The sequence below is a fragment of the Ambystoma mexicanum genome, chromosome 8 (assembly GCF_040938575.1).
Source record: "Ambystoma mexicanum isolate Mex_15411 chromosome 8, UKY_AmexF1_1, whole genome shotgun sequence".
Classification (NCBI taxonomy): Eukaryota; Metazoa; Chordata; class Amphibia; order Caudata; family Ambystomatidae; genus Ambystoma; species Ambystoma mexicanum.
In genome coordinates this window covers 1,512,814,371-1,512,841,873 of record NC_090929.1, presented here as the reverse complement: position 1 = coordinate 1,512,841,873, position 27,503 = coordinate 1,512,814,371, and the positions used below count along the sequence as shown (strand labels likewise).

At 45.8% G+C, this 27,503-nt stretch overlaps 1 protein-coding gene across 5 annotated transcripts in view; it reads right to left on the bottom strand.

Moving 5' to 3' along the window:
- The window catches only part of NEURL1 (neuralized E3 ubiquitin protein ligase 1), a 2,006,504-nt gene that overhangs the window by 1,074,819 nt on the left and 904,182 nt on the right, over positions 1-27,503 (bottom strand). Inside the window, exon 1 of one of the 5 annotated variants that reach the window (XM_069611711.1) lies at positions 4,571-4,837. The exons of 3 other annotated variants lie outside the window; for them this stretch is intronic. Coding sequence is in view for 1 of the 2 variants with exons in the window: in XM_069611714.1 (XP_069467815.1) it covers positions 4,571-4,604 (34 nt within the window). In the remaining variant the exon portion in view is untranslated. Of the gene's footprint in view, positions 1-4,570; positions 4,838-27,503 lie in introns of those variants that run through there. One more of the 5 variants, XM_069611714.1, reaches the window with a different exon arrangement.

Here is a 27,503-nt window from a genome sequence, read left to right as displayed (position 1 = left end):
GAGGGTCGTAAAAGCTTCCCCAGAGTTATACGCTTTAGTCGTTCAATATCTGGGCTAAGATTGATTGCCCACATTTCTGCACGATATAATAATATCGGGAGAATTTTAGCCAGGTGGAGCCTTATAAAAATGTCAATAGACTAGCCACCTCAACGATGAACGATCGTACTAGTAGTTCCGGTAACCTTTGACAACTTGACCTGCACTTTATCTGGGTGCTCCTGCCAATTCAATCTACTATCCACCAGGATACCCAAAAATCAATAAACATAAACCACCTCCACAGCCAGTTGCTTGAGTTTCCATACATAACTAACACGAAGGCGTGCACACCTAGGCCTGAACACCGTGATTTTTGTTTTCCCAATGATGATTTTGAGGGAATTTAGATTGGCATACTCAGATAGTTTGTTAAGAGAGCACTGTAGCCCCTTAGGGGTGCAATCCAATAAGGCAACGTCATCTCCACAGACCTTTATATTTGACAATTATGCCTGCAACAACACTCTAATGTTTTTAATATTAAAGCATATATACTGATTCCGAAAGCCTCTGGATTTGGATGTGAGGATAACATGCTAAAAGTGAACCTACTGGCCTGGGGTATACACAGCATCCTCAGCTACCTTGCGGAAACAGATGTCTAACGTGTGAAACTATCCAGTAACAAGGTGTGTGCCAGAGGCACATGGCAAGGTATAGTTGGGAATTAATATATGTGAAGAACACACTGTAAACACTGGTCGAATGTGCAGTTGGGAAGCCCATCGAGTACTGCTACATGGACGCCACTCCTAAGGTTGAACCATGCTAGGAACACCTACTATTGCAAGTTATGTGATGGCATGCCAAGCCAGAAAGTTTCCAAGGGAAGCACAAAGTCGCTGTGCTAATGGCATGGGTGCTGCATGACAGGCAAAGTGAGCCCAAAGTAGCAGTACACCTTTACGCCGGGAAAAATGGCAGACCTAAGAAAGCAAGTATGAATGGAAAATGCCTGAAGCATTCTTTGATTAAACAGTGAACTGAAACATGGACACACGAGCACTTAGTACCTATAGGGGGTTCATGGACCGAGCAGGCCCATAAAAGAGCACAGGTGAGCACCCAGTATCTTCCTACGGGTCGGCGGCACAGAAGTGTGCAAGCCACAGCACTTAGTTCTGACTGACACAGACTGTGGACACTATCCTTTTTTGTACAATACCTGTGCAGGAACAGTGTAATTTGGGAGACCAAGTGGACTGTGTGGATGGAACATATGGGAGTGCCTCGCTGGGACAAACATGTTTGAAGTTCACAGATTGCGGCAGAGGCAGCAGCCAAAGCCTAAGGAAGCATGAGTGAGAAAACCCTGGACGGTGAGGGAAAGGCAGGACACAGATAGCCGTATGGCAGTGCTTTAAGTAGGCCGGGGCCTGCCTTGGCTTGGCCCCGGCAGCCTCCAAACAGTGGGGCTGAGCCGGGGCCGTGCCACAGCACCCAGATCCCACCACACCATGGCAGGACACATTATCGCCACAGCCGTGACAGGAGATGCACCCACCATTAAGTCAAGCAAGCTGACAGAAGTGCCAGCCAGCCACAGTGACTCTGTGGCTGGCTGGCACTTCTGTCAGTCACTGTAAATTCCTCTGGTGACCCCTCCCACTAGGGGTCACCAGAGGAAGTTACTGTCCCTTTGTTTGCCCACCCTCCCCAGGTCACCAAGGCGTCTCTAACCCTCAGTGAACCTGGGGAATCTGTGACATATTGCTAGGTTTATAAAAGATGGCTTGAAAAGTACACAATTCAAGCCATCTTTTATAAAGCTTTGCCAACGGACAAAGATGACTCTGGCTTTGTCCGTTGGCAGAGCTTTATAAAAGATGGATTGAATTGTGCACTTTTCAAGCCATCTTTTATAAACATAGAAATGTGTTACATATTTCTATGTTTAAAAAAAGAATGCTTGAAAAGTACACAAACCATAGTAAGGCACGCACACAAATATATAAATATGTGCGTACCTTATTATGGTTTGTGTACTTTTCAAGCCATCTTTTATAAACATAAAAATATTTAATGGCTTGCATCCACTAGTCTTTTCCCCTCTCATGGCCAACCCTTTTTGTTTGGATCTGCACCCCCCATTTTCTCTGCCTCAGTCTTTGCCCTGCCTCTTACCTTTATCCCTGAGGTAGAGAAAAGGGGGGGGTGCAGGTCCAAACAAAAAGGTTTGGCCATTAGAGGGGAAAAGATTAGGGGAAGGTGGTCAAGTTGAGCGAAAGGGCAAGAGAGCGTGCGGGAGAAGGAGGAGGTAGAAACTTACAAGGGAAGAGACTGATAGAAAGAAGAGAGACAAGAGAATGGGGGCATTATAGTGTGTTCATTTGGTGCCCCCTAAACCGGATGTGAGCTACATCACTTCGTCCGACTTTGAAGAAATTAATAGTGAATTCGGTCATGATAAAGACTATGAGCTCGATTCACAAATGCACCCATTGAAATAAATGCGCGGTGTGAACCTGGCCCTGTTAGTAAGGCTCCACTAGCCATTTCACTGTGTTTTGTGCAAGTATGCTCCATGTTTTGTTTGGTTTCATTCAAGTGGAGATGAAGTTAAGTGTTGACTCGAGATGCGCTACCTGCAGCTGGGCTCTTCGGATACTGGTGGTGTGCCTTTCGCCCGCCAGTGCAATGACGTCACCTGGTCCAGGCCTAAAAAAGCAGTCCGGGGCCGCTGCCCTGCTCTGACGCGGCTTGAGCGCAGATCGGAAACTGCTCTCCCCATCCGCCCAGCTCAGTTTCATTGCCTAGTAACCAGGTGAAGCTCCAGCCCCACTGAGCGCAGGCCGAGGGCCTGCATGAGCAGCGGCTCCCGGCTATCTACGAAGGCCAAGGGCAGAGCAGGATCCGGAAAGGAACCTACAATGGATTCCAACAAAATCTCACGCAGTCACAGGGCTCGGGGCTCCATAGGGGCCCCTTCATTTTTTCGACCAATGAGCGACGTCATAATATTGTTAATTTGAATAACAAAGGAAAATAGGTAACACGCCTCTATCTGTCGTGTCCCGTAAATGATACACGAGGTTCTGCCCCAGGGAGAATTGCAATGCAAGCCTACAGGGCTTTCTTTTTTGCCACACGTGAGCACATGTCCACAGCTAAATATGTACGGCTTACGCTTTTAAAATGGGCACCATGCATGAGGCACCATAACTGGAAAAGAGGCAGCCGGGCACAATGAAATGTCATTCACGTCTGCAGTGCGCACCCTAGAGAACAGACTCGTACAGTATAATGCAAACAGATAAAGCCAACTCCCTGCAATACAATGAAAGCATTAAGCAAACATGCTCAGACATTCTCAGTCCAAGTAGCAGGGTGCTGCCGTGCGAAGCCTCCCAGTTGCTGTCCCTCGCTCGGAAATGTGATCACTGCTCGTGCTTTCATTTTAAAAGAAGGGGTAAAATCGCGTGCACTGTGCATGTAGCACTGTATGCTCCCAGGTCCAGAGGCTTGAATTAATTCATGCTGTGTGCTGCTCGAACAAAGCCCCGGGGAGATTTGCACATTCTAATCAGCGCCCTCCCCACGCACACACGGGCTCTGCCCCGCTTTCTTGCCATCGCCAGGCACACTGGATGCTAGTCCGCCTCGTTTAAGGCCGAGGCCTGCGAGGTAATGGGATGTCGAGGGGGGCGTGTACAAGCACCAATACACATTCTACAATTGCGCTCTGGCCGTGCGCTGGCCTTTTTCCGAGAAGGAAACGGCGCGATATATTGTGAACATCTTTGAAACCCGTTGGGTCAGTAAAATACACTAAGAGGAGACCACAGGTAATTTAGGCTTGCCTGGGCTATTGTACAGGGTGAAATGGTAGCGCATTTATAGAACTGATGTTTAATTGTAGACCTGGGTCTATGTCTGTGCTGTGAAGGGGAAAGCCACACATATGCTAAACAGGTTGCGATATCATATATGTCATTAAGGTTCAGTGAATGCAGGACAGCTGGTTCCTTGGGGAAATGGGGCAGCACACTGTGCTTGAAAAGTAAACATGCATAATATAAACGCCACCATATACCACTCTGAACCAAGTGGGGTATGATATGCACTAAAATACTGTCACAAAAGCCAAATACCAGTCTAAATGGAATGTATAAGAACATAAGATGACATAAGATGACAAAAACAGCATGGTCTCGAAACCTGCATCACTGTTGTGTTCAGTTCTACAATCAATGCCTGTAGCCAAAACTACCTCTGTATACACATCTGCCAACACCGTGATCCCCAAAAACATGAACGCATGTGTTTTATTTATTACAACGATCGCGCAGGAGCACCCGTGTGCTCAGGTGCCACTTAAAGAAATACCAACAGGGACCCCCCGCACCCCCCTGCTTGAGGTGTCCTGACAAAAAGGACCAGAACTTTAAAATACAGGAACAGTGCGGCCACACGCGGAATTGTTGATTCCCTCTTGCATTTCCAGCGCCGCGGTATCCCTAATCAAGGCTGTCATTTCCATATGTCAATGTCACTACTGCACAAACGATGCCGGGGGCTTCCCACTTACCATATAGCGTGCTCCTTGTTATCTGTCCTCCCATAGTCCTGCCCTTCACTGCCACCCTCAGTGAACGCTAGTGCAGAAGACCGCGCTCACTAGCATTATTCGTGTGCACATGTACAGCCGTGCAAGCAGGCAAGTCCAGGGCGGCTGCATATCTCATACACATGCACTGATGGCTCCTCGGTTCAGGCGTTGACAGCGAATCCACCCACTCCAGGACCTCCCCCTGAATGGAAGCAAGAGAGATGTCATGTTTATTTACATAGGAGGGAGGAGACTCCCAGCCGCCTGAAATAGCGAGGGGCCGGGGGCGTGTTTAAGGACGCGCTCTCCCCTTTCTGAAACCCGAGGCAGGCAGGCAGACAGGCAAGCAGGCAGGCCGGCCGCCCAGAGCCCGCACATCTACAGTGTGGCCGAAGGGCGCGCTCACTGGCAGCCGTAGCCCAGGTACACAGCAACACGACCCTAGATACAAAATAAGCCTCGATGACTGACCGCTAGAACACCAACAGAGCTCGATTATAGGCACTGTGTAAGAACGGAACAGCTGCGTGTCTACTAGTGGGCGCCGAGGTTGACAGGTTACTAGAGAATAATAAAACATGCATGGACAACGCCAATAGCTCAGGCTCGTATTTGTGGGTAAATACGTGTTCTGTGTTTTTTTTATGCATGAGTGTTTGGGTTAGGTGTGTGCTTTGTACTTGTGTCGTTGTGCGTATGTATGGATGGAGCGTTGCTGGTCAGATTGGGCGTACCATGCAATGTAGAATTAGAACCATATGCCCAGTTAGTTATATAATGTGACCAGGTATGCGATTGGCATACCACAAATCGTAATCCATGTACTCGCTTCATTTGTCATGTATCGCCATACCATCATCCATCCTTTGCACTGGTTTCCCACTGATGACAGGTATTGCCATTGTAATGTGCCCAGCTGTTCTCACCAAATTCCCCGGTAACCTATGCCCAGGCAGCCCCATCACATTGCGTATATGTATATGGTGTGGCCATAGGGTCCCACCATGTGCGCACAACATTACAAAGGCATAAACTATCAAACACACAGTCACTCACTATTGCATATGCACTCAAACACATACAGACATGAGTGTTCACTGACACATGAACTTTTTATGCATGCAATTGCACAGTCACACAAAAAAAAAAAACACCAAGGGCCTTGTTGCTTGTTTTGCGGCAGTGGTAACACATCCTGTATTGGAGAATATGTAATGTTTTACCACTATGCCAAATTCAAAGCTTCAGGACTGAAATACATCAAAAATCCCTGCTTTTGTGTGAAGGAAATTGACTCCACACAAAAGGAGTAATGAGTGCACTATAACTGAAAGTAGTAATTCCGCATTCAGTAATATGGTATTTCCCAATGGAGTCCTACCGGACTTTAAAATGGGGAATAACTGAAGGGTCCGTATGACCTAGAAGAATCACGAGGACCCTTTCCATTACTGCACATAGAAACAGTATTTGAGTTTGACAGCATTACAGCCCATAATACTGCCACAGCCAAACGTAATAAGGCCCTTAGACACGTGTTTGTTAGAATGAATTTCTAAACTCTGCCCTAGTGGACAGATGTTTAGGAGGCCACCCTTGTTAGTGAAACAGGGGACACTTCTGGGAAGATAGCCAGACCAATTCACAATAGCTCGGAGAGCAGTCAAGGCTGGATCTCAGGGGGAGTGAGGGTGATCAGAGGCCTATAATGAGCACACACTGTGAAACACAAAGAATTACTATTTTTTTTAATTTGAATTCAATTGACTTAACAATTTTTACAGAATTTACAGCGTCGGCTTCAGCTCTTTTGCCCACTGAGTCGTGCACCATGTCCTGATGTTTGTCTTTGTCCTCTTAAGTTTCTAAGAGCCAAATTCATCTTATTCATCAGTTCTCTGAAATATCGTGGCCCAGTCGCAGCGCAGAGAGCAGTCTTTTGGCTAGGGGCCAGGCTCAAAATTGTGTTGTTTTAGTTTGGAGTTCTTGGAGTTTTTGAGTGTCTTTAAATCATAAGCCTTTATTTACTTTTGTTTGATGTTTCGTATTATTATTATTCTTTTCCCCTTCCTCTTAACTGGGTGTTATTCAGGGGTGTTGCTAGGTCTGGAAAAGACACGGGGCTACTCTGATGTCCGAACTGTCGAGATTGGGGGCTAGCTAGCCTTTTGGCTGTAGCTCCTGAGATTCTATCCGGGGCTACAACCAAAAGACCAGGGGCTATAGCCCCCATAGCCCCCTAGCAACGCCTCTGGTGTTATTGGTTTCGGGTTCCAATTGTGGGAGGATAGTTTGTACCATAGTCACAGCAGCAATCACCCACAATGGCCCTCATTACGACCCTGGCGGATTTCGCGGTGCTAAATGCACCGCGAAGCACGGCGGAAAGCCGTCGATAGCGCCATGGGGGTTGGCGGATTTACCACCCCATGCCGACCTTGGCGGAGCGGTAAATCCCCAATCCCCATTTTACCCTTCCCCATTCCCATTCTTGCCCCATAGGGTATAATGGGAGTGGGGAAGGAGTTAATTACGCCGCCGTAAAGTACGGCGGTGTAATTAACAACGAGGTCCCTTAGCGCCATGGTTTTCTCCGCCCGGTAAAACCAGGCGGAGAAAACCTCCATGGCGCTAAGGGAACTCGTAGTACGGCGGACGGGTCCGCCGCGATTAGCGCTGGCGGAAACCCACTCCGCCAGGGTCCTAATGAGGGCCAATGTCTTTTCTCCACTTATCAGGGCTTTCCAGCGATCCTAGTCACCCATTGTGTAATTCTCCATCAGCAGGGTTAGGTATTTTCCTCTTATTTCTCTCAAACCACTGCAATGAGTCAACAGACCCTTGATGGTTTCAATCTCGTGTGTGGGTGTGCAAAATCGGCAAGTGTTACTTTCTGATTTGCCACTCATTGCGTTTATCTCGTTAGTTTTTGTCAAGTCTAACCTCATCCTCATAAAGGTTCCTCTATATGATCTGCTGGAAATTTTAACAGGTAGCCTCGTAGTTGGTTTAGTTTGGTTCGCTTACTGGTAGGTCTCTTGAGAATTTACTGGCTGCTGCAGCGTCAAGCGTATTGATCCAATCCTTCTCAAAGAGTATTCCTTTACTCTCGTGGGGTTCGAGATCAGATCTTCTAGAATTACTATTAGACAGAAGCATACCAAAATATACTATTTATTAGGGGCCCAAGAATCAACACAAATGAATAACGAAAAGCATTAGTAAAATACCACACAAGCAACACACAACGTAAGATATATACAATCACTGGAGTTGATGCAATAAAGTTAATAACTCCACCAATACCTTTAAGGGAAAAGGGTGAATAACCTTTTGAGCCTAGACCAAATTCAGAAGTAACAATCCTAGCTTTAGAAGTCCAGCCTTATGATGAATGGAGCCTTGTGCTCAAAGTTTGATGTGCAAGCAAAAGCGTTCTGTCGTGCCTAAAAGTCAAAAATTACTTTTTAGGAAGCTGGAAAAAATTAAGGACAGGATTTTGAAGGGGGGAAACACGTTCCAAGAGTCAGGTGCGATGAACAAAGCTATTTCCAACTTTCGGAGTACTTTAGTAAGCAGACGCTGCCCAAGCCAAAGAGAAGACCACAAAGAATCCTCTATGCATAAAAGCTTATGGATGAACAAGGGGCCACCGGTAAGTGACTTCAGTAGTCACCGGCCTTAGCTCGGTTTTCAGTTCTGGAAGGGATCATCAGAGGTTCAATTTCCCACCCGCGGGTGCGGATGCAGGTCCATTATGGAACAGGAGCTGTAATTCTTGAATCAGGTGATGAAGGAAGAAAACACAGATGCAGCTGGACTCGGGCCACAAGAAGGAATGTGGGAAAACCGCATTCAGCGACCGTAGCACAGTGACACAGGGATTCCCAACTCTCACGATCGTTCCCCAAAGTGGCTGGAATGAAATTTGGTAAAAGGGTGCTTTGTAGTGCTAGCTAGGATTCCACAAAGTCTCGAGTCAAAATTCAACACAGCAACACTCCAGCATGGTAACCAAGGTTTATGCTGGACAGTCCACTGGATGGCCCAGGCACACTTCCCAACAGGCTCCTTTGCAGGGCAACCAGGAGGCGTCGAGAGTGATTAGTCCCACCACTACAAAGGTTCGAAGGTCTTCTGAGATTGAGTTCAAAGCATGGCTCGTTGGGGACAACAACGGGATTCTGGTTCCAACTGTCTTCTGCATGTCTCAGGATCTTCCTTTGTTCTGCTCGGCTCTTTCGGATACTTGGCTCCATTTCCAGGTCGGTTCTGACCTGTTCCTGGTCTACTGGTCTGCATTCAGGACCCCTCCTCATATCCAAAGTCCGGAGAGTACTTGCACCCGGTCAACCAATGAGAAGATCTGCCCCTTTTATGCACACTCAGAGTGGTCAAATCAGGGACCACTGGGGTTCTCATGTTCTCGTGCACGCCAGACATCCTGGCACCAGTAGTGTGGATTGGGACCAGACAGTCCCAGAAAACTTTCTGGGTACCCACACATGTGACCGGCAAGTGCCCCTGAAAGAAGCAGCTTTCATGTGGCAACTGCATGTTGTGGTGCAACTGCAAATAAGGAAGTTCCGTGTCAGGAAGACCATGGGGAAGGCCATCGGTCAAAATGGCGAAAGGAACAGACAAAGTACCTGACGGAAACTAGCCACAGCCATGAGCCAAATGTGGTAAGCGCAGTATGGCTCAGTAAAATGTAAAAATAAAAGCTTCTGCTGCCACCAGTCCGTTCCTAGGCACACTGTACAATCACCAAAAATCCTTAGAGGGTGACTAGGGCCAGAAAACACAAAGACTCCAATGTGGGGTACAGTAATGTACTTTGTACAATGATAAACGTGGAAAAAAAAGTCGAAAGACTAAGAGAAACAAAGTTTCTCAGCACTAACAGCCTGAAGGATGTGTCAGTTTCCCCATAAAAAAGAGCGAAAGCCCAGTGGAGTGCAGCCAAAGGCTGTGCTCCACTGTAAAACGTTAGGTCAGGATACTGTAACAAATGCATACATTTTGGGGGGTCCATACATGGAGGGAAAGTTGCATTTAGACAAATCTTTGTTAACACTGTTCATGCACTCACACAGAGTGACAAACAGCCATGCAGTGTCAAGATATTTATATTTCACATTGAAATCATAAGCTCTCATTAGGGTGACATAATTAATCTCATGTCCTCTGCATACCGTCCTAACCTACAATTCTGGGTAGGAAATCAGACAGCATTATCAAAACTCAAAATTATTTAAAATCAAATCCAAGCAAATGTGGTCCCCAGCTTTATACCAAAGAAATCACCACAATATTCTAGGCACAAAAACAATTGATCAGCAAAACAGATGTTTACCTGCCTGCAAAAATCTCTCTATTTATGATATATACCCTAAAATACACTGGAAATGTGTGTGCAACTTGCATTGCATATGTGTGTGTGCATCTTTCAATTTACACCTATTCATTTTCCTTCAGATATACATGCTTTGGGCTGTAGATGTAGTATTCTCCAGTAAACGTTTAAAGCACCCTTCCCTGTCACATCACACCGGTGCATTTGAGACTAAGTTATTCCATGGGACTTACAACTTGCATGATCTCCTTTGAATAGAATGAGTTCTCCAAGTTACTTTCTGTTACTCAAACATCTATTTAAGGACTAGGATTCCAAAGGTGACAATTTTAAATGATACTCTGTCAGGCAATATTGTTTCACGATGCACTATGGCCCACATTGTTATATGCTTGCAGGATCCACCGATTCCATTTTAAATGGTGCTTAACTTTACAAAAACGATTTGCATTTAAGTTGCACGAAATGCGGTCTGTTTTAACCTGCACTTCTCAGTACAAAAATGCAGTGAGCGTTTTAGAAATTAAATCTCACTTGCATTCAGCTTCAAATAGAGAACACTGTGCCATTGTATCTTACAGTGCCCCTGTTCAAACAAGTATACAGCTGTGCTGCCAGACCATCTTATTTTTGGAATTAACCATGTACAGCACTATAGAGACCACCTGTAGTTGTATTGGGTATTCCATTTACATTTTAAAGGTGACTTCTCAATGTGGGCAATCAGCCTGCACCGACTTAGCCTGGAGTTATTCCACCAGCAAGGTCCTATTCAGCTCTCTTTCTGGAAAATCACTCTCCAATATCTTTGCCAGACTGCCTAGAAACCAGTAACCCAGTTGGGCTCCGTATCCCCAGCCAGCCACCTCCTTCCAGCATATCCTGGTCCTTCAGTTCTCTGGCTCCAACTCTCTGCAGGTCAAACGTTTCTCCAAGCAGAGAGTGGCGGGTAGATCCCTCTCCCTGGCTGGTTCCTCCCTCTGGAACGGCCTCTCTGCCCCCTCAGAGTTGAGTTGGATGTTCTCAAGTTCCGGCAACGTCAAGACCTTTCTTTTCTCTTCTTCCCCTCACCCCCATAACGCTTCCCCCTGCCTGCCGCTGTGCCTGGGGCCTGGTCCCTCCAGAGTCGCACAGGGACCTGACCACCCCCTATGAATCCCCTAGCACTCCCTGCCAGCACTTTCCCTCGGTCTCCCTTTCCCGGACTAGCCCAACCTGGTCCTCCTTCACTGCATTTTTCCTCCCTTCCACTTCTCTTTCTGGCGCTTGCCGCCCTGGACCCCCAGCACTTGCCACCTACCTCCCTTCGGGTACCACACTGCTGCACTTATCCCTCTGTCCCTCTACCTCCCCACACCCCTGAACTCACCACCTCCTCATGCACTTGCATGGCAGGATTGTAACAAGACCAACATAACCGTTCTGTTCTACTTTCTTCTCACCCCCCGCCCCCCATCTTGTCTTGTGGCACCTGGAAACACTTGTGAATAGGTGCCCTATAAATGACCAATAATCAATATCCAGATTATTCAATCTTCCGTTTTTCTATTTGTGTGCAAGGAATTATACAATCAAAAAATCCTCCCCATGTCTTGTGACTAAATTGTCGCTATCCACCAGGGTTGTGATTGCAAGATCCAACCCTAGCCTTGTGACTACCAAGAGGGAGGGGTAAATTCACTCCTAACCTTATGAAGAGGAATTATATTTTTGTAACACAGCTGTTTCAGTGAATGTCCTAGTTTAATAGAATAAGGATCAATAAAATAAAACACATCAGGAGGAACGATTCAAGATGCAACATGCCCCTGTGAAACGTATAGTAACAGATACTAATTGTTCTTTTGTTCTTTTTTTTTAGCATTTTACACTAGGCAGATTTTCTGTTGGCTGATATATATATATATATATATATTGTATATTGCAACATATTTCAATTTCCTATGATGTTCCACTATATAATTATCTTTTTTTATTGTGTCAATGGTTTACAAAAACCTTACACAACAATTACATGTTAAATAAAATCACATATCAAATTACACAAATCAATTAGGTTTATAATGCATACAAATGAAACACGAGCAAGTCCCAGTCTCACTGCGCCAAGAAAGATTACAAGCAACAGCCTGACACGTGTTTCAAGCCTTGAACGGCTCTTCATCTGAGTCTGGTATTGGACATAAATTACAAATCAAAAATGAAAACAGATTGTACAACATAAAGTGTTAAAGAATAATATCAGTTGCAACACCATCAATTGATAAAAGCAAAATAAGAAATGGCATAGCATCCACACAAACACTAGGTTAAATTGCACTTATACACAACGTACACACTTGCATCCACTATGTTAGAAGACATAATGGGCCTCATTACAAGTTAGGCGCTCCGGAAATAAAGGTGCCAGTAGCAACGTACCAGCACCCTTTCCGGACCACCAAACTATAAGCATGCCAGCAGGGGCACGGAACTCCCAGCAGGCCTGACCTGCCAGGAGTTCAGGCCCCAACCGGCATGCTTTTCACTGAAGCACCGGCACCGCTACTAACAGTGCTGGTGCTTCAGGTTTCCCATTCCCATGGAGTCCTATCGGATTCCATGGGAATGGCTAATAACCATTCCGCCGTCGCCTATCATATCCCTGTAGCAATGGGATGTCAGACGGCAGAAACAGTGTTACAGGGTTGGCAGCAACCTGCCAGCTACCGAAGGGTTGTACAGTCAACCTCGTAATTCTGAACGCAAGTCGCACTAGAAAACATATTTATTTATTGATCTGTTTTTTTGTTTTGTGCCAGAGCCCGCAGGCCCGCAACGCTTACTTAAGGCAGAACGCAACTAAAATGAGTGGCCATGTAAACCAAGATGGAGGACACAATCACATTAGGTGATAGGAGACATTGAGAAGCCATGAGACAGCATAGAGACCCTGTCTTGATGAGCCAGCAAAAGAGCTAAGCCTAAACAGCGAAGATAGCAAGTGCACAGTTTTCCAAGTTTAGCAGGGAAAGACAGGTTTTGAACCAGCATTGGAAAAGTACAGACAATAAGCAGATCCCAGAAGACTGGCATAACTCTATCTGAAGAAGAAAAGAAACAAATGTTGCGGGAAGGTCAGGTTCTCACCAGCTCACTCCTGACACTGAGAGGAAAATAGCTTGAACAAGCATCTAGAGGCCAAAGAGGTAATTGACAACCAGAGTAAAAAAGGAAAAAAAACCTCAAATTACTAAGCAGAATAATTTCGAAACACGGTCCCCAGACACGTGACTTTCAGCTTGCAGAGAAAACCTATTCATTAGAGCGAGACATGGGCAGACAGAGAACTTCATCCATCCATTTCTTTGGAACGAAAGATACAATAAAGTGTAAAGTTGAAATCTAAATATCCTGGCTTGAGGCCTAGGGAATCAGGGAATGGTAACTTGAGTGGGGCATGCATCACCTTCAATTTCTTCTCATGTGCTGGTAACAGTCCAGGATGCCAAGCCTCAGAAAGCCATCCCTGACCAATCACTGACCACCTTTTACGCTCACTTTAACAGTGGTGCATCCACCACTCAAATAGCATCCTGATGACCTGTTCCCCATGTATCTTTTGTAGGTGGTCTCAGGAGGAGCTACCTAATATCGCTGACCAATTAGATCCTTAACCCCATATAGAATGTATACCCTACAATACTACTCACCCAATCCCATCCCACCTACATTTGCGCAATGTATTCTTTGTGACGTCATATTAAAGTAAAACTCTGTGGCAAGCCTGTACCAAAACAAGAGAGAATTGGAGATCACTTGATGTCCAGTTACAGATGAGTAACTTATTATTTTTTTTTTTTATTGTATATGGTTACTAGAACCTTTTACAAAACGATTATGAAAGATACAAATAAGACATAAGCAATAGAAAAATAACACATTTGATAATCTAAAATTGACAATCAGAACTTCTTTTAAAACAATGAAGATGAAATAGTATAAAAGGGTAAAAGGAAAAATCAAAAGAGGATGAATATATAAAACGAGATTAGGAAGGGAAGAAAGACCAAAGTAACATCTGAATACATAGAATCAGTCCAATCAGGTAATAATTTCACATCTGATCAATACCTGTACTATGGCTATTGTTAGTGATGTTTCATAGCCCGAAATTAACCTATCCCAAACAAGGTGGGGCAAAAAGCTTTCAGTCCCCATTCCAAACTTGGCAAACAATATTGTTCTAGTGGGCCACGTACCTTCACATTCTGTCAATAAATGTTTGAGGGATTGCTTTCCCGGGTCTAAGCATACCTTACACATTTCAATGCATTGTGTCCCTGGCCTCTACTATGCAGAATCTCCCCAGTGTGTACTACATTCAGTCTTATTCGCATTACATTTTTCTGAATTTTCCAATTCAGAAACTTCACCAAATATCTCGGAAGAAACCCTAGTTTCGTATCCACTTGCATAAAGGAGTTGTAGAGGGACAGAGAACGGATCGACTCTACAGTGTCGATCCAGTCCTTTGTCTCCAAAGCCTTTTTTACCTTCATAGGATTGTGGATCAGGGTCTCAATATCTGTATCCGTTCTGTCGATGACTTTTTTCGTTCTTTACTTGCCCATAAAAAGATGACATCTAATATCGCCATATAATGATTGTTCCTGGTTCGTGACAATGAGCCGATTTAATGATATCAATTTCCATTCAGCCTGGATTCTCAATGTTTTCAAACCCAGTTCGAATCTTACTCCTGCTATGGGGAGACTCGTCGGAAGGGTGGAAACAGTCTTCCAAATCCTCCCCTCGAGTTTTTCCCAATCCACCGACCACAATGACGTTTTAGTCTCCAAACCATAAAGGATAACTGGTACAACTTTGGCCGAGTAGAATTTGATCAAGGGGATGAGTGAAAAACTACAGAACTTCGAGAGGACTTTCCTCATTTGTGCCACTAACTGCATTATTTTCCTCTTGACCTCTTCCTACACTTTGCTGACACAGGGGGCCGAGTAAACCTTACATCCTAAATACAGAAGTTCTTCCACTCTTGGGATGACTCGACCTGCCAATTCCCAATCAGAGTGGACTGCCCTTTTGTTCACATGTTTGAAAATCATAATTTTTGATTTCGAAGAGTTTACTGTTAGCCCATTCGCTGTGGCATATTCTCCCAATTTATCTAAGAGACGCTGTAGCCCCACTGCGGTGTTATCAAGCAGGACCACATTGTCAGCATATGCCAACCAAAAGATCTTATTGCCATTGATTGATGGGCTAGCTAAGGCTGCCCCTACCAAGAAGTCTCCCATGTCTGCTAAATAGAGGTTAAAAATAGCGGGGCTCCCAACCAGCCCATGCAAACTCCACATTCAACTTTAATGAAGTCGGAAAGATGGCCTTCATTATCCAATCTCACCCTTATGGTTCTGTCTTCATGTAGCTCTATTAGCATAGAAAGAAGACCCTCCAGTATGCCCCATTTCTTGAGCTTAGCCCAAAGATGTCCCTGTTTGATATTTGGATAAAATGTTGTTGGATTTTTCCCATCCCTCGTGTTCTACAAGGAGGATTCTCATGAAGATCTTGCTATCTATATCAAGGAGGGCAATCAGCCGATAGTTCTCCGGAAGTGACCAATTGCCCCCTTAAAAAGAGGAATAATTAGGGCTGATTTCCATGATGGTGTTAATTTACGTTTAATGAGGATGTCGCTGAATAACCAGCATAACACTCTTGCCCAGAGTATACTGTTGCTCTTCAAGACTTGATAAGTGAAGCCATTGGGACCCGCCGCTTTTGAACTTGATGAGGACATAATCAGATCTTCAACAGTCTGTTCCTCAATTAGCAGAACCACCCGACATCTTTTTTTATTATATTGTCAGTCCCCCCAGTTGCAAAATTGGCTGTAAGATATTTAACCCAATCACCCTCTGCCACCAAGTAACATTGAGCTTTGCTAGGGTGATCTTCCAATTGGTAAATGATGGACCAGAAGTGTCTTGTGTACCGATTCCCAATTGTTTTTAGCATTGCTTTGCCATCCTGCTGAAGAGCTGCGCTCTTCTGCTGGATGACCAATATTTATAGGGCTGGTTTAGGGCTCTCACCTCTTTCCCCTGTTCTTCCACACTAAGAGTTAAGGACTTTAACTTTCTGTTCTGTTGGTTTAGGAATGTTTTCTTCAACCATGTCTCCTCATCAAAAGTATGACAGTGCACCCGAAATATACCTGACCACATTTTCGGACTTACAATTCAGTTGCCAGTTTGCCCCTGGAATCAATGCCAATGCATCATTCAGTGCTCCCCACTCCCGTTTATACTTTAACAGTCTCAGTTTTCCTTTTCTACTGGTTACTTTATGGACATATTTATCTGGTTAACTTAAGGCAATACCTGAGAACGTTAATTCTAAACGGGAGTGATCCCTCCCTCCATCACCGTTAATCCTCAAATAGACCTTTCTGGTAAACAAACCTGCTGACATAAAGCTATAGTCTAATGTTGACCCGGAATTCCCATGGGACCATGTTGTGGCAGCTTGTTGTTCCCCTGCTAATGACTCATTGGTCATGCTCAAGCCCCAAGTGCCCAAGAACTCGACCCGCCTTTTCCCATGAGTAACTTATTACATTTTAAATATTTGGCGTTTATTTTTTACAGATCTTTGATTATAAAGCTTGCACATGCAGGTCTGCGCTTTAAAGCAATAATGGTTGCTGCTCAAATTAGGAAAATTAATACACGATATGAATGTTATTCATTGTTATCAGTCTTAACTTTCAATAAACGAAAAGGTAATCCCCTCTATGTCGTATGGTGCTGAAATGTCATCAATTCCCAATGAACAACTCTGGATCAAACTGCAACGTTTATATAGAGACAAACTGTATACCTGCCGAAATTGTCTCCCCACTGCAGTCCTGAGGGTTTGGTATGGTATGGTAATGTTTATTTGTAAAGCGCCTATACAAAAGGCAAGTGTTTCAAAGCGCTCAAGGAGAGAGGGAACAAGGGGAAAAAACAACAGTTATTCAGAGCCCTTGAATTTCTGAACGATCCAAGTCTGCACAGGCAGAGTAAGTGCATATAATACAATTAACAGTGTAGATAACAGCAAATAGGTCTGAGGACAATTCTGCAGTTTTTCCAAGTGCATTGAGGCGCTACCATGCAAGTAGGGGAGACAGGGAAGATACACAGACGATCTTCAAGGCATGGTACGTTCAGACCGTGCAAGTGCACAGACGGTACAGGAGAGGGGAGGGGGGAATCCAAGTCCGCCCAGTTGGTCAGAAACTGGGTAAGTGCTGAGAGAATGCCATTCTCATGGGTCATTCACCAAGTGCAGTAGCAATGAAGCAAGTGCAGGCCCGGAGGCAAGTGCGAGAGGACTGGCGAGGGTGCCAGGGACCGGTGAGACTCTGAGGTACACCCGGCGACCAGGCGGCAAGCTGTGTGGAAAAAGAGGGTGAGAGGAATAGAGCGGAGAGAGAGGTTAGCAGGGTAGAGAGAGAGAGAGAGAAGGAAAAGGAGAAGCGGAATGTCTTAAGGAGTTTCCGGAATTTAAGATCAGGCTCAAGACGGAGCGTGGCAGGGAGGCTATTCCAGAGGGAGGCCCTTGCTAAGGCTAAAGATCTCCCTCCAAATCTCTGCTTGGAAAACCGACTCACTCGCAGAAGGTCAGAGGTAGATGAGCGAAGGGCTTGGGAGGGACAGTATTTAGGTAGGCATCATTGCAGATAGGTAGGTCCCAGGCCACAAAAAGCCTTGTGGACAATGCAAAGGGTCTTGAACTTGATCCTTGCAGCCACGGGAAGCCAGTGGAGGGATTTCAACGCTGCAGAAATGCGGTCCTTGGGCTTGACACCAAGGATAAGTCTGACAGTTCTGTTCTGGATTAGTTGCAGAGGGCGCAGAGTACAGGCAGGGAGGTCGAGAAAGAGGCTGTTGCAGTAGTCCAGCCTAGAGAGAACCAGGGCTCTGGAGACAGTGAGCTGCTGTGGGAAGGTGAGAAAATAAATGTTTCAAACATCCCTATACTCGCCAGAAAGTTCGAGTACCATATAAATGGTACTTGCCCTTCAAACACATCCTCCACTCCATCATCCTACTTGAGACTGAGTTATCTGCTCTCCACTGTTTCCTCACTTGTTTGCTCGTTGATCCTTTTCTGCCAAACTGACTGCCCGCCTCATCCCGTTAGCTCCCAGCTCCCTTGTTTCTCTGCTGGCCTCATCGTGTTCTTCCCCCTATGATTGTAAAGTACTCCATTGATTCCCGAAGCTAGGACTCCGCTCAAACACCTGAATAATAATAATAATAATAATAATAATAATAATAATAATAATAATAGTAATACTAAAATCCTCTCGACAACGCGAGTGGGCTAGTAGATTTTGCGATCCCTACAACTTTAGGACTCAATCTCCTCTCACTTCAGTGAAAATACCATCATACCACATGCTCTGCTGTTTGTTCCTGTGGTTGGAGCCCTGGTGAACTCCTGGCTTGACTGCTGCAATGACCTTCTTGCAGGTATTCCATCTACTCAAGTTCAACGTTTCCAAAGAGCACAAAATGTCGCAGTGAGACTGATATTTAAAGTATGGAAGTCCTCTCCTATTTTAAGCTTATGGCAATCCCTACACTGGCTCACCGTGAAGGACAGAATCTATTTCAAAGACCTGTGTTTAATTTTTAAATGTGTAAACAACTTGGCTCAACCATACTGGTCCAATAAAATGTGTAGCTACCAACCAACCAGCCGGCTGTGGTCAAGGGACAAACTGTGGCTGGGGGTCGAAGATTTGGACTGTATCGGCCCAAATTGTGGAGCAGTCTCCCAAGGGAGATTTGAGCCCTTAAATCTCTTTCACTTCCGTAAGGCCATCAAAACCCACCTGTTGAAGTGACGGATGGGCAGCATTCCTTTTCTTGGGCCAGTGATTCTGATTCTTCTGACTGCCTTATTGTACGTTTCCCGCTAGTGCTTTTGATTTAGTTCTCAATCTGCACCTAGATACAAATTAGTTTGTTAAGTTGCACTATGCAAATGCATCAAATCAAATACCAACCTTGGGTAACTTCCACCACTTCCTGACACAAGAATTCACGAGGACAGTCAAAAACAGAAAACCAGACGTAGCTTTTCAATTCCGGCATCTTAACTTATTAAAAGCCAATGCAAATCATTTGGCATTTCGCAAGCTCCTAAAGACTTATTTGTTTTATATGCAGTACTTTCTGGCCAGATCTCATTGGAGTCTGCAGTAGTAAAATTACACATTTCTTAGTGATGAGAGAAATGTTATCGGTTGCACGCTTAATAAAAATCTTAACATAATATAATGTATGGATCACACAAAGACCCATGCCTCCATGAACATCAAAAGGCAATCCACAACCGAGACTACCCCCCTCATCCAATAGCTCCTCAACTCATCAATAGCAACAAGGTGACATCCCACAAGCCTTCAAAACGTATATTAAGCAACTACTAAAGAAAACCACAGCTTATCCGGACAACCGAGTGAGCTACCACCCTATTTCCAACACAACGTTGACATCAAAAATCCTCGAAAAACAAATCTACCAAGAAGGCTGGGGCCTCGTGGAAACCAATATCATGCAGGAATCACAACACAAATGAAGACCACTGAGGACAATTGAATCAATCTTCTCAACCACATAGGCCACATCAAAAATAATGCTGATGCAAACACACAAAGTGTACTCGTACCTGTGGACGTATCAACAGCCTTCAACACTATCAGCAAAAAATCTGCTTAAAAAAAACTCACCAACATCAGATTTGAGGGAGCCATGCTTTGCTGGATCACCTCCTTCCTCTCAGACAGGACAGAGACTACCTATAAGGTCCTTTAAATCACCCACCCCCCATAGAGTACCTCGCGCCTCCAGTCTATCACCACTTTGTTTCACCAACATCATGACCATGAGCACCAACATTTTGGAAATCATCAGTAACTTTGTAATTGTAATTGGTTATTTATAACGTGCTTAATATCCAGAGGTTTCTAAGCGCCGACCCGGGGATCGAACCCTTGTTGCTGCACGTCGTCTTGCTTCCAAAGCAAGCGTGTTGCCCCTGAGCTATTGTTAGGCAAAGTTTGTATGCAGTACCCTTTGGGTGCACTACACACAACTCTGACTACAGGTATAGGCAACCCAACCTTCGGTATAAGCTTTTACTACACAGTTTTGGTAGCGTGTTGAGCAGCCAGGCTTATCTCAAGAGGGGTCAATGTGAGCTGTAGGGGAGTTACATAGAGATTCACAGTGACAAGTATTCAAACAAACTCTTACACACAAGGTTTCTTGAATACACAATTATTAATGTATTTATCAGTCAGTTAGAATAAGCCTTCTTCAGGAGGGAGCAATATAATAGTAACACACAAATACACTTCAATGCTGTACACTCTTAGGGCCTCATTATGAGGTGGGAGGTCGCCTTGCCGATTTTACTGGCAAGGCAACCTCCATACCGGCATGAAAATCCGTCACCCGCGAATGGGCAATTACCAGGGTATTCCGGCCCGGGCAGACCCAGTTATTGCCCTTTCGTGGGTGCCGGTATATCCCCATTGCCATTTCAGCCCCATAGGGCTGAATGGGAATGGGGATGCCTGTAGCACCGGCACTGCTCATAACGGTGCCGGTGCTACAGGCTTGCTGTGCTCGCGGGTGCCTTCCATTCTGCCAGGGCAGACCTGGCAGAATGAAAGGCACCCGCGAGCACAACTCGGAGTTTGCCGGTCCGGTAACAACGGTACCAGCAAGCATACCGGTACCGTTGTTACCGGACCGCCAACCTCGTAATGAGGCCCTTAGTTTCTAAATCAGTTAAGACCCTTTTGGGATGGCCCACAGAGACAACCTACACCCTCAGGAGACTTCAATAGCTAGGGTGCTCGAGACATTAATATCTTACTATTGGCATTTAGAATACTCTTAGAAGTTGGTAAAAGTAAAAGATTATTGTGATGCTGGAAATGCATCGGAGGGACAGGGCCTCCGTATCCTTGTCCTTTACTGCTTTTTATCGTGTGTTCTGTCGTGTTTTCCATGCCATAGTTCATGTGGGACTCCTGGCGGTGCAGCTTCCTCTTTTGGTTTGGTGAACAGACCCATGGGATACCCCTGACAGCTCTGACTTCACCCAAACAACCTAGGAAGGTTAATTGGACTCAAGACTGTCAGAGGGCCTTTGATGGCCTGAAAGAAAGTCTGTGTAGGGCACCTGTGTTGTGTGTGCCTGATTACAGCAAGCCCTTTATCGTTCAAACTGACGCCTGTGACACCTGAATTGGAGCTGTCTTGTCCCAGTTAGATGACAAAGGAAGAGAACATCCGATCATATTCATCAGTAGACAACTTAAGGGTAGGGAACTTAGGTGGGCTACTGTTGAAAAGGAATGTTTCAGTATAGTTTGGAGCCTTAGGCGCTTTAGGCCCTACCTTACCGGGTCTACCTTCAAGGTTCAAACAGATCATAAGCCCCTAAAATGGCTTATGCAGATGAAGGGTGAAAACCCGAAACTGCTCAGGTGGTCCATTAGTCTGCAAGGACTAGACTTCACCATTGAGCACAGACCAGGGAAGAGTCACGATAATGCAGATGGCTTTTCCAGAAGGTATATTGACCGTCTGGATGAGGGTGTCTATCTCGTGGGAGATTAGGCACCCTAACCTCAGTCTGCGGGGGGCGACTGTGATGCTGGAAATGCATCAGAGGGACAGGGCCTGTGTATCCTTGTCCCTTACTGCTTTTTATCGTGTGTTCTGTCGTGTTTTCCACACAGGAGTTCATGTGGGACTCCTGGCGGTGCAGCTCTCTCTTTTGGTTTGGTGAACAGACCCATGGGATACCCTTATGGCACCCATGGGTAGGGGTACAACCCTGTGCCCCTAGTGTATGTTTTTGGGTGCCAGTGTGTGACCTACAGAGCAGGGTACGGGCTGGTGGCAGCTTCGTGCTGAAATGACTGGTGCCCTGAGAGTCCTCCATTTTGGGATGCCCAGGCCCTGTCAAGTAGATTCCGGATGGAGACAAAATGGCCCCCATGGCATCTTGCCTTACATCACCTGTTACCTTGATCTTCCCGAAGTCCCGGGAAGCCCTGCTCTGTCCCTTCCCCCTGACTGGCTGTTGGGTGGAAGTTCCATATATGGTAGTGTGGGGATGTGCTGACTAGACTGGCTGGAGCCTTCTCAACGACCGTATGTTGTGGGTACACCTGTGGGTGGGACCTGGGTGAATGGAGTGTGTGACGAATACGCATTCTATGTTGTGGGTGTCTAGTATCTGGTGTTTGACACAATGCCTGAGACAGCCCTGCCCGAAACCGGTATGAATGCAGTATGGAGTGTTGAATGGCTGGGTACGTGTCCCAATACACATAACTTGTTGTGAGTGTCTGGAGAGAAGTGAATGGCCAGAATGCACTGTGTGCCCGATTGGCTGCCTGCCTGAATGAATGCCCTTAGTCGTGATTGGATGCTTGAGTGTGACCTAGCGGAATGAATGGGAGATCAACAGTATATCTGGGGACCTCTCACTGCTAGGAATCGTGTTCAGAAGCTGAAGTCCACTACGACGAGTAACTCGAGTAACTGAGGCTTGACCTTGAAGCCCTGCTGGACGAGAAGAATTGCTGTTGCTCTCCTTCACAATCTGAAAGCTGCTGTGCCTCCAAGGACTGACCCAGAGAGGACCTGGTAAGGCGCCCTCTTCCCGAGCTACGAGGGACCATTGTGCACCAGCTGATCTTTGCCAAAGCTCCCTGGTAGACAGACCTTCGACAGGCTGCTGACTCGATACAGGGACTGCTGCGGAATTCCAAGGAGAAGCGCCCGGACTGTTGTCCGCCACTGTCGACGACCGCCGTCGCCGACCAGAGCCAACTGGGCTTGTATCTTTATTCTACAGGTTGCCCAGGTGGGGGGATCTCCACACAGAACTGTGTTTAACGGTAGTGACTAGTAGTCTGCCAATTGTTCAACCATCTTGCCTTCCTTCCTCTCTCTACTGATGGTTTCCCTTTATTCGATCTGTGTGTCATTCTGACCGTATGCACTTTAATGAGATCTGATAACATTTGTGGTACCACTTTAGAACTGTATATATTTACCATTATTGATTTTCGGAGCACAAAGTGAGTTATTGTGATAGTGTACATGACCTTGAATATTAATTATATAAAGACTGTGTTTTAACCAATACAGTGTGCGGACATTCCTTTGTGGGCGCTTGGGGACTACACTGTACTTAAGAACCAGCCTGCATCACCTCCTGAGAAGCTAGGCCTTGATTGCTCGACTGTGTTACCAATAATAGAGAATCTTGGCAGGGGTCCTCTGTGCCTCTCCTCTATCATATAGAGAGCGGATGTACAGACACCCCCCTCCGGCATCTTTTCCCGGCAAGGCTACCTCCATACCAGCATGAAAATCCGGCACCCGCGAATGGGCAATTATCGGGGTATTCCGGCCCGGCCAGACCCGGTTATTGGCCTTTCGCGGGTGCCGGTATATCCCCATTGCCATTTCAGCCCCATAGGGCTGAATGGGAATGGGGATGCCTGTAGCACCGGCACCGTTCATAACGGTGCCGGTGCTACAGGCTTGCTGTGCTCGCGGGTGCCTTCCATTCTGCCAGGGGAGACCTGGCGGAATGAAAGGCACCCGCGAGCACAACTCAGAATTTGCCGGTCCGGTAACAACGGTACCAGCAAGCATACCGTTACCGTTGTTACCAGACCGCCAACCTCGTAATGAGGTCCTTAGTTTCTAAATCAGTTAAGACCCTTTTGGGATGACCCACAGACACAACCTACACCCTCAGGTGACTTCAATAGCTAGGGTGCTTGGGACATTAATATCTTACTGCTGGCATTTAAAATACTCTTAGAAGTTGGTAAAAGTAAAAGGTTATTAGAACAACAAGAGACCACAAATATTCTTAAGCAGGCAAATACTTTTGGATCCCCTAAGAAGAGTCATTCAGTATAAAAGGCCTAGCCAAAGTCAATGGGCAAAATTCTTATATAGGATGAAACACTTCTGGTAGGTAAGTAGAAAAGTCTTTGCACAATGTTTTAGAAGTCTTTGAAGAAAAGAAGAAATAAATGTAGGGCCACAAGCTGATTAGACTTGTGAGTAGTAGAAGATGCAAGTAACTCTACAGTAAGAGGTAAGTTCTCTCAGACTTTACAGTACCTTTGTATTGAAGAAAAAGGGCAGCAGATGACTTCTGTTCCTCTGCAGCTCTGCAGATCTCGCTGTTCCTGAGCCTCAGTCGTGGGTACTCCTGCACTGCAATGGGACGGTCAACGCTCGCAACTGGCAATCTTCAAATCAGTGGCTGTTCAGTGTTTCAGCTCCTCGTGTCTACCGCAAATAGCAGCACCGCGGTTCCTGGCTGTCGAGATGGACTTTCCTTGCTTCTGGGGTCCTGCACTCTGTTGAGGGGGCCCAGGCTCGGTCAGTGCTGCTTCCTGGGAGTCCGGAGGATCTTCCTGGAGCTCTAGGCCAGCTTAAAAGCAACGCACACAATTTGGTGTTCCTCTCCCTGGCTATACGGTTTCCAGCAGCAACTGTGGAAATTCAACCAGCTCCGAGATGGTTGTCCAGGTAGCTTACTTTGGAGTTGATTTGTTCCACCAACTCAAGTGGAGAAGTCGCCCTTGCAGGGACTTTGCTGTCGATACAAATTTGGAGTTTCAGCACAGCAGCAGGGCATCATCGGGCAAACCAACAGTCCAGGAGTTGCAGCAGGCGTCTTCTTCAAGTTCTTCTTCGGTTCCTTCGTCCAGTGGTCGACTCTGCCTTCCAAGCCAAAAGCCTTGTCTTTTATTCAGTTCTCCCCCATTCATTGCAGCCTAGCTGTCAGTCACCCAGCAGGGTGGCTGTCCTTGCTGGACAGCCAGCTGGCCAATCACCACAGAGGGCATTTGGGTCTCTTCGGAGACTAAGCACAGGGAGTTTCGGGCCCCTCCCTCACTTCCTGCCTATCCCAGACACCCTGGAGCCGGAGGCGGGCTTCACTCGTGAATCCTGCAAAAGGCAATGCAAAAAATGGGACCAAACCTGGTTTGGTGCGCAGAGTAAATCTCAAGAAGGACCTTTCCACAAAGAAATGGTGAAAAAAGAAGACCGGGCCATTTTGACAAAATTGGCACAATTGGGTGCTTTACTGCAGCTGCGAATGCAGCCCGCGGTAAATGCACACCACAGTAGTTAAAACAAAACCACTGCCACCAGCCATTCAGTGAGAAAAGGGTAACATAAAAATGTTACATGAGAAGCTAGACAAAGGGGATACTAGGTAACCCGCCCAGCACCCTACTGTAAAATAGTGTGTGCTGGGTCTAGAAATGTACAAATGTAAGTAAAGTCAATTTCACTTTACTGCCCTTGGAAACAGTAGTTTATCCACGAGAAGGTATTTAAACCTTTGGAAATCTGAAAGACTTCCCTGTGCCACGGCACTGAAGGTGCTGTCTGACACAATGTAAAAGATGATGCCTATGGAGTTTGTCAGACTCCACAACCAAAAGAAACACAGAGTTCAAAATCACATTAAAATACATGAGTGGGAAAAAGGGTCTCACTTTCTCCAGGTGGAAAAAATCAAGTCCTCAAAAATCCAGCAAAGGTGCTGGGGGCCTCTAAGGTGGAGGGAATTAGCACATTTCTGAGAATTCTCCCTAACAGCTGATGCACCTCCCCTGAACACTACACTTTCATTATCAAACACAGAATCCAGTCAAAACCCCAGAATACACTCACTCTGTTTTCCATGACTGGGATCCAGAATTCACAAAGAAGATATTAATCCATCATTCATCCTTAAAGTCTTGCTGCAACATCTATAAGGCAGTTACCCTCAAGTCACCCAGCTACCTCGCGCAGAAATTCAGCATCTCCGGCGGACAGCACACCACCAAAAGCCAGGACATGTGTTGAATTGAAATACACTGCTGCAAAAAGCAAAGGATCAGAATATAAGCCTTTTCTGCCTTCGCCCCAAGACTATGGAACCTCCTCCCCTCGTCATCAGACTAGCCCCCATGCTCTTACAATTCAGAAAATAACTCAAGACCCACCTCTTCTAGGAGTCTCTCCTCCTCAACACCTAGGCCATCACGTTGCCCCTCATACCGCTCTCCCCTCTCCTCGGTACGGCTGTACCCCTCTGTGCCCCCCTGTATCCTACCCCCACTGTATATCTGTTCCGTTACCTCTGGAAAGCACTGCATTATGTATCTGTATTATTAAATATCTCTGTAAAGTGCTCTGTTGCTTCTCGAACCTAGGTCCACGCTCAATAAATACCATAATAATAACAATAATAATAATCCACTATCTGTCTGTCAGAATGCTTTGATCCAGGAACACAGCTCTAATAGCAGACCCGTGCTTCAGACAGAAACGGCCCCCATACTCTGGTGACTCAAAATACAGGAATATCAACAGGTCTTCAGATTCAGAAAATCCATCAAATCATGGCTGTTTATGAGACCATCACAGAAAAATTAAGATAGAATGATATCAAATTGAAATGCTAATGTGGACACTAGAGCTATCTGCTTGTTAAAGTCAATTGCTTCGATGGCAAGTCATGATCCATCACTTTAAGAATGCACTTTAGAGATTGCAATTGATTCTGACAGTGTTTCTTTAAAAAGTCTCTATGTTTCTGTATTTTCTCAGCAAAGTAAATGAAAGTGTCCTTTACATCAATAATGATGTGCTTTATTCTTTCAAAGTGCATTGACGTTTAATAAGGCTCAAGTGATGTCAAATTGCCTCAAACATAAAGAAATATAGCAAACATTTCAGTGTAGCATTTAAAGAGAAATATTTATGTTCAGCTTTTCTTCAAATTTCCAATAACTCATAGAGCATTTTTTAACTAATTTGAATGGTATATGCACACTAATCTAACAATACCGCATGACTTATTTTAATTAAATTTTATTGAGCATGTGTTAGGCGCCTATACAACCAAATGGTGTTTCCAGGTTACACAAGGTAAAAGTGGGAAGGAACAAGGGGAGAAAATAGTAAAAGCAGCAAATAATCAAACAATCGTGGTCCTACTAGGCCTTGTGAGATTCGGACATGCAAGTGCAGTGACAAGAGTTACAGGGCAGAGGGAAGGGTGGAGAGGGAGGCGGGAACAGGTATGGGCAAGTGCTGAGTGAGGCCAGGAGGGGACGTGCAAAGGGGTGCCAGGGGAAGAGGCCACTGGCTAAGTGCGAGAGCAGAGGTGTCCCAAAGGGGCGGGGGAGCATAGCCACCCAGAGGGAAGTGCGGAGTAGGTGGGTGCCTGTTTCGACCAGGCACAGTGTCTGATAACCTGTAAGACTCATGAAGGATCAGGCGCCAGTCTCAGCAGCAGTGGGGAATTAGAAGGAGAGGGTGAGAGGAAAAGAGGTAAAAAAAGGAGAGTTTGAGAAGTTTCCGGAACTTAAGGCGGTCCGGGACAAGTCTGAGAGGGGTAGGGAGGCTCTTCCAAAGGGAAGCACCAGAC